At 44.8% G+C, this 7,874-nt stretch overlaps 2 protein-coding genes across 2 annotated transcripts in view; both read right to left on the bottom strand.

Moving 5' to 3' along the window:
- Window positions 1-11: 11 nt before the first annotated feature.
- On the bottom strand, window positions 12-6,206 carry LOC310820136 (WD repeat-containing protein 88-like; the record flags this gene model as incomplete). Its single annotated transcript, XM_083691666.1, has 11 exons — window positions 12-172; window positions 265-363; window positions 579-647; window positions 851-933; window positions 1,849-2,033; window positions 3,681-3,810; window positions 4,089-4,227; window positions 4,379-4,442; window positions 5,064-5,152; window positions 5,421-5,531; window positions 6,093-6,206. The coding sequence occupies 11 exons, from the start codon at window positions 6,204-6,206 to the stop codon at window positions 38-40; spliced, it is 1,218 nt and encodes a 405-aa protein (XP_083547792.1). The 3' UTR covers window positions 12-37.
- Window positions 6,207-6,434: 228 nt separating this feature from the next.
- Window positions 6,435-7,874, bottom strand: part of gpatch1 (G patch domain containing 1) — a gene marked incomplete at its 5' end in the record, with an annotated part of 7,365 nt that continues 5,925 nt past the window's right edge. Inside the window, 5 exons of the mRNA XM_083690821.1 lie at window positions 6,435-6,683; window positions 6,884-7,035; window positions 7,167-7,279; window positions 7,543-7,582; window positions 7,745-7,870. Coding sequence (XP_083546947.1) covers window positions 6,653-6,683; window positions 6,884-7,035; window positions 7,167-7,279; window positions 7,543-7,582; window positions 7,745-7,870 — 462 coding nt within the window. The 3' untranslated portion in view covers window positions 6,435-6,652. The remainder of the gene's footprint in view (window positions 6,684-6,883; window positions 7,036-7,166; window positions 7,280-7,542; window positions 7,583-7,744; window positions 7,871-7,874) is intronic.

Raw genomic sequence — 7,874 nt, 5'->3', positions numbered from 1 at the left:
AATTACAGAGTACGTTGATGAATGACAAAGCCTACATTCAATTGAGAGACAGGAGAGGAGGGGGTTGTGGATGGTATCTGGTTGGGGTCTTCAATCGACAGAAGACACACTTTGTGATGAAGTCAGAATTTTCCAGCCGGGACACAGAGAAAGGCTTTCCACACTGCTCACACTGAGAGAGAAAAGTCTGAATTAGCCAGGTTCATTCAAAACAAAGACATCTTTTACATGGTGAGGATTTAGTAGATTGAAATACCAACCAACCTTAAGGATGTGGTAGCCCATTCCCTGAGCCTTCCTTGTCTCAATCACAGCAGGTATTTGTTCAGAGTTCTCTATATTCCACAACCTTACAGTTGTGTCCTTCAAAGGGAATAACACATTTCAGCGGACGACAAATCTCTTGATCGTGGAATAAATTAAGTAGTTGTTGTTTACTAAAGAATCCAGAGAGGGCTTCGTGCCGGACTCATACTAAACTTCCCACAAGCGGAAGTTCATTTCTGTCAAACATTTACTGTGCAACAAGTCAGGTCATGTCAGGTCACGCCACTGAAGGACGGGAGGGAGGAGGGTACCTTAGAGGCGGACGCCACCCACTTTTTGTCATCGCTGATTGCCACATCTGTGACCCAGTCCAAGTGACCCTTGGGCAGGGGAAGGAAATATAAAACAAGGAATAAACAATACTCAGAATTACGCTGTCCCTCTTCCAACCAACCCACCAGTGACTGCCTCTCCTTTCCCCTTCCCAAATCACACTCTTAGTGAACCCTAATGAAGTCATTCCTGTACGTTGTGGGATGAAGACACACTGGAACCTGAGAGCATTATTGCACCATATGTTTACCTTCAAAACTAGAGTTTTGCAGAGAACCTTCATGTCCCACACAGCAACCGTTCTGTCATAGGCACCAGACAAAAGCACAGATGCTACGAGAGGAACAGAGGAACTCATTATTTCAGCAGTACTAACTCTTAACAGGTAGAGCACAGGTTTAGGATTAGACACTATGGGATGGCTCTCTGGACACGGATTAAGCCCAATACTAGACTCAAATGCATCTTCAATAGAGAGTTTCTATTTAGACCAGGACCAGGCTTAATCCGTGTCCAGGAAACCAACCGTAAGATTTATGTTATAACTGTTAATAATTAATGGTCTCCTATAAACATTTATCTGGGTCATGAGTCAGTCCTCAAATGGCCTCCAAACCTGGTCTTGTTTCGTCTAAGCATGCACCTACCCTGTTCACTGCCTATCATCCAAAACAACAGATGGTCTGCACCAAGGACAAAGTCGATAAAATTGTTCGTTCTGCTCTGAAAAAGTTATTTATGCCTTCTGGCTGCGTCCGAGAAAGGTCTGACTCCGGAATCGACTCTTGTTTAATAAAAGCCTCAATATTTGAACGTCTCTTCTCCTTTTCTGGACCCCAACACCACTGCCACATACAGTATATCAAAAGACCCAAGACCAATGACTAACTTCATTGAGACATACAGTACCAGTCAAAAGTTTGGACACACCTTCTCATTCAATGGTTTTTCTTTATTTTTATTATTTTCTATATTGTGGATTAATATTGAAGACATCAAAACTATGAAGGAACACATATGGAATTATGTAGTAAACAAAAAAGTGTTAAACAAACCAGAATATGTTTTATATTTTAGATTCTTCAAAGTAGCCACCTTTCGCTTTGATGACAGCTTTGCACACTCTTGGCAAGGTGTGTCCAAACTTGTGACTGGTCCTGTATTGAGGTGTCACAGTCTGAAGTGGAACTCCACTTCAAACAAAAAAAAAAAACTACCAACATGTCTCCATGAGTGGTAGTGAGTTACCGTCATTGGAGAAAGTGCAGGAGCTGATGCTGCCGTCGTGGCCCTTGCTGAGTGTCACCCCGCCACGGGAGCGAAACGTCCCCGTCTGGACGTCCCACAGCTGGAGGGTTTTGTCCCACGATGCAGTGCACAGGTAGCGGCCGTCGTTGGTGAAGCAGCAGTTGGAGATGACGTTGGTGTGAGTGCTGAGGAGAGGACAGGACAGACGCGTGAGCAGGGAGGCACATGGAGACGTACAGTACCAGTCAAAAGTCTGGACACACCTTCTCATTCAATGGTTTTTCTTTCTTTCTTTTTTTTTAAATTATTTTCTACATTGTAGATTAATATTGAAGACATCAAAACTATGAAGGAACACATATGGAATTATGTAGTAAACAAAAAAGTGTTAAACAAACCAGAATATGTTTTATATTTTAGATTCTTCAAAGTAGCCACCTTTTGCTTTGATGACAGCTTTGCACATTCTTGGCAAGTTTGTGTCCAAACTTTTGACTGGTACTGCATATTGCAAGTTAAACAAGATATTCAAGCTATTGCGTAATTTAGGGTAAGCAAGGCTAATGTCAAGCTAAAACGTTTAGAGCAAACGATCAGAGCTTGTTAATATATATGCCATTTAGCTGACGCTTTTATCCAAAGCGCCTGACATTGCAGTGAGTGCATACATTTCAGTATAGATGGTCCCAGCAGGAATCAAACCCACAACCTAAGCGTTGTTAGCACCGTGCTCTACCAACTGAGCCACAGACGTTGCCTTACATCTCGGGTAATAAGATGATAATAATCCGAAGCTCACAGCAAGTTAACGACTAAATCAAACAACACCCTGACCGGGCAACACATTTACATTTTAGCAGATGCCTTTATCCAAAGCGACTTACAACAATACATTTGTTTAGGTAAGTGAATCATCTATCCAACAGTCACCATAAGACAAGGTAATCAATTCTCACACCAGGGGCCATCGGCAGTCACAACGCCAGCAGTAAGGGAGGCCTTTCATTGTCACATCAATAAGATTACTGCCACTGTATCAAGCCGGCAAGATGGAGTCCCCCCAGATGTCTGATAAACCCAACCGCGGGTGGCCCTGCTGGCCCTGCTAGCCCAACATGGAAAATCCTACATCAAAAGCAGGGGCTTCTTTGGGCAGTCTCCAGGGGGCTATACCCTCAAACCGCAGATGGAGCTGCAGCCCGTCGGTGTTTCTTTTTAAATAACATCTCTCCAAGCCCGTGAATTGACAGCAGCGGGGCTTTCTGCTGCCAGAGGATTAGACTACCTCCCTGTGGTGATCTCACAGGTCGGGCAACATTACGCTGGGCTGCTGCTCAGAGCTAGATTAAACTCCGGGGAGGCCGTGTGGAGACCACCACAGCTCTCGACCACCAATAAAAAGCTTCCCATGCTTAACCCCCAGAGCCCCATGGAAGTGATGAATGGAATCAATGAACTCTTGAATCAATAAAATGCAGATTTCAGGGAGGAAGGAGAAACCGGCCCTGCTTGAGAGTTAATGAGAATATCCACCAGTACAGAAACAAATAGAAACGAATAACTTTAGTTAAGTTGAGACGTTTGTGGCCGATAAAAGTGTTTTATACTGTAATATAATAATAATAGTATTACTATAGTATTTTATTTTATTGGTCAATAGAAAACTCAATTACAAGTCTACAGAATGAGATCGCAATGGAGTTCGCAAGTCCACCGAGAACCACTGTAATGACTCTGGTCTCAGGAGCAGACGAGAGACATTATCTATCATGTTTCACAAGTTTCATGAGGTAACTCTTGAAGTGTTATCGTGTGTTTTCAGTATTCGCCACCTGTTTATAGAGAGGGTGGTTTTGTTTGAGACGAGGTCCCACAGTTTGATAGTCCTGTCTTCGGACACGCTGGCCACGTGCTGGCTCTGTGGATCAAACCGACACCGTGTGATCGTTGACTTGTGATAATCTGAGGGGAGACACACACACACACACACACACACACACACACACACACACACACAAGCATACACACACAAGCATACGCATACACACACACACACACACACACACACACACACACACGCATACACACACACACACACACACACACACACACACACACACACACACACACACACACACACACACACACACACCCTGTATTATGCTGGAACCCCATGCTCAATAGGTAACTTCAAGTCAGTATGAAGATTAAAAGTCACTGTTGAGTGTATCTGTGTTCACCTTTGAGGTGAAAGAGACGCTCCCCTGTATCTGCGGAGGTGAGGTAGAGGGCGTTCTCCAGATTAGAGGCAGACACCACAAACTTCCCATCCCCGGAAACACCACAGGAGGTGAGGAGGCCTCCCTGAGCTGCTGTCCACTAAATGCACACAAACAGGGAACGTGTGTTCTAAAGCGGGTTTCTTTCTAAAGTAAATGTGCTTAGGTGAGTGAAACATTCATGGGCTTCTGTGTGAAAACCCATCACCCATCATCTCCAGTTTCCATTGGTCCTCATAACACTGACTCACAATGATCTGGCCAGTCTCCAGGTCCCAGGCATTGAGAGTCTTGTCCCATGATGCAGTGATTAGCCTGAGATAGAGAGAAAAGAGAAAGAGAAAGAGAGAGAGAGAGAGAGAGAGAGAGCACGAGAGAGAGAGAGAGAGAGAGAGAGAGAGAGAGAGAGAGAGACAGCGAGAGCACGAGAGAGAGAGAGAGAGAGAGAGAGAGAGAGAGAGGGAGACAGCGAGAGCACGAGAGAGACAGAGAGAGAAAAATCACCTCAGTGCCACCAGTGCCTCTGTGGTGGGCCTCAGAGCAAAAGGCAGTAATAATATATTTACTAGTAAATGTTATTGTGAAGCTCTAGACTCCATTGCTGTGAGTGGCTGCCTGCGACTGGGCGTATGTGCTCTCGGCTGCCAGGGTTACCAAGCAACAGCGTCTGTGCAGGGAGCCAGCAGGGAGGGAGACAAACAAGGGGGTCAGTAATAAAAGACCTTGACTGGAAATGTGATTGGAGACCTGTGTGCTGCTCAGCCATGGGGAAAGAAATACAAAGCTGTTGGCTTGAGCTCTTAATAAGTCATGAATGCCTGCAATCAATGAATGCTGCAACTTGGGCAGTCAGCGCTTTCTCACAGTGTAGCAACGCCTTAAACATAGTGTAATGTTGTGTAATCATTTTTTGTCAACAATCTCTGAGTAACTCACCTTTTCTTGTCAGGGATTAAGGCACACTCAGTAATAGCTGCAAGGTGCCCACCCTTAAAGACCATAAGAGAGGCACCACTCTCAGTGTCCTTCAAGAGGAAAAAAAGATAGGTAAACATACTTCAGATACAAGTCAGCCTACATTTGTCAACATACATATCTGATGCAGAGGTGTACCTGCTAGTGAAAGACTATCTTCCCATATGCTAAACTCAAACGAGTGACACACACACACACACACACACACACACACACACACACACACACACTGATGAGAAGGTGTACTGCGTGCTATAATATTATGTTTATGCCTAGGTAATTACCACTTCTCTCACACAATGGGCCTGTTGGGCGTACCCATAGCGCGGCAGTGTTGTCATGGGAACAGGTCAGGACTCTGGTGTCATCGAAGCAGAAGTGACAGCTGCTGACAGCATCAGTGTGACCCCTCAACATCTTGATGGGGATCTGCGGGGAAAGCATTTCCGTACATCATTATAATCCCTCAGTTTCCCCACCTCATTATAATCCCTCAATGTCCAAACCTCATTATATTTTTTGACATGAAATCACCTCCACTATTAAAAAAGAAAAGAAAAAAAAAGATAAAGATAAATTGGCAGTTAATTTCAAAGTAGCTGGCTGAGGTTTTTTTTTCTTCTTTTCTTTCCTGGAGGACACCTCAATTAATAACCCATCTGCTGATGTCTTTGTCATACTTGATATGCTTGGCCACCTGCCAGAAGCCTGAAGTTTTGATCAAGTGCTCCCAGGTTGACTTTGATGGCCAACACGGTGAAACAACGACGTCCCCAGCCCGGTTCTGGGCCGATAACAAGACAGGTGGAGCGCTACGGCTGGCTAGCCAGGTTAGCTACCTAGCTTGCGAATTATGAAAATACAAGTTTGAGCTACATCACAAGAAATAGGAAGCCAATTACCGTGTGCAGTTCATTGGTATTGATGGAGGATACTGGAGGGTAAGCAGGCAACACTTAAACGTCTTTAGCTGGTTCACCTGCACCTCACCTGGCTAAGCGCCTCATGCTCCCACACCGACGAGGCGGGTTTCTTCTCCACATCGCTCTCCTCCTCGACCGAGGAATCGTCAAGAGACAGAGGGTCGATATTTCTCCGAGCCATTTCTTCTAAGCAAACGGTGATGTTACGCCTTCATGCCTTCAAACTTCATAATATTCGCAACACTTATTTCGAAGGGTCTAAAGTTTGCTGCTACCCCATGCAGTGCGTTGCCATGGCAATGCCACACATCTCGACCGGGTAGCTTTTACCGGATAAATGGTCCGGTAATAAACAAAACCACAGACACCTTTTTTTTAATTTGACGGACAAGAAAATAATAGACACAAATATATAAAAATCTACTTTTTAATTGAGGTTGGCAACAATGCATGAATGATATCAACATCCGTTTTAATTCACCAGCGCAGTCTCATTTATAAAAATATGAGTTACAGTAAAGAAACCATTTCATATAGTTCAGGGCTACTGTAAACTCCATCATAACAGAATGGTTCGGACACAACATCAGTGTGTCCTCATAGAGGACATGGACACCATCTTAAGATTCACAGCTTCTTCCCACGGATGCTCTTTAACCTGATGGAGAAGGAAGAGGACCAATTACACATCACCCCAATAAAGACACTAATATCAAAGATGTTTCAAATATTCCCTTTGCTACTATATTTGAATGAAAAAGCTGGACAGTGAGGCCATCGACTGATTTGGACGAGGCTAAAACTTTGGACTTTAGAGATGATGAATGACTGGTTTGGACAAGGACCATGACCTCTGACCTTTTCAGCAGGTCCTCAGTTGACACCCCTCCGGACTCCCCAGCCCCCTCGTTCCCCATATCACTCCAGTCAGAGCTGCTGTCATCGGTCTCATCTTTCTTACTCTTCTTCTGCTTGCCTTTGTGTTTGTGCCTCTTGTGCTTCTTCTTCTGCTGTAAAAACAACAAGACACAGGGTTGAATCAAGGTGACACGTACAGTTGTCAGAGAATGGTGTTTTCTGACATTCCCAACCACCAAACCGTTGCCATAGAGACACTTTTCGAGGGGGTTTCCGGCCATACCTTTTTGTCCTTCTTGTGCTTGTGCTGCTTCTTGGCTTTGTGCTTCTCCTTGCACTTCTTCTTGTGCTTCTCCTCCCTTACAGAGGAGGTCAAGGTCTCCTGGCCATCTCCTGCTGAATAGAGAGGCAAAAAGAGTGTGAGAGGCTAGTTCATTCTCTTTGATTTCTACCAATCAATCAACACCACTTGGCACAAGCACTGACACGGCAACAGACTGCAGCAATAGCTATATCGAATAGCATTCGGCAAAAAAAACCCAAATATGACACATTTCAGCAATTACTAAGGTGGTTATCGATTCCATCAGATGTAAATCCTACTGGCAAAAAAATAGATATCATATCCACTCTATTAATGACACTTGAGATCACCTCACTTGAAGGGGGGGGCAGTCGAGGCCCAGAACTCCTCTTCCTCTATTCCCTCATCAGCTAGCGGCTCTCTGGACACGTCATTTCTGTCAACAATAAGAAGAAACCAAGAGTTAAACCAGTGTTCATTGTAACTGGAACTTTGATCATTTCTCCTTATTAACAAGGCTGGGGGAGCAGTGGGTGTTGGGTGTATGGTGTTGTTACCTGAGTGTTGGCTCTGTGTAACTTGCATAGGTGTAGGTTGAGGCGTCTGGTTAGTGTCGACATTGAACGGTTTGGATATCTGAGGCCCAGCGTGTCCGGAACGCCACCCGCCGCCGCCGCCTCCTCCTCC

Source organism: Argentina silus (assembly GCF_951799395.1).
Source record: "Argentina silus genome assembly, chromosome: 19".
NCBI lineage: Eukaryota > Metazoa > Chordata > Actinopteri > Argentiniformes > Argentinidae > Argentina > Argentina silus.
Note: the sequence above shows the minus strand (reverse complement) of the source record. Positions and strands in the feature narration are given on the sequence as shown.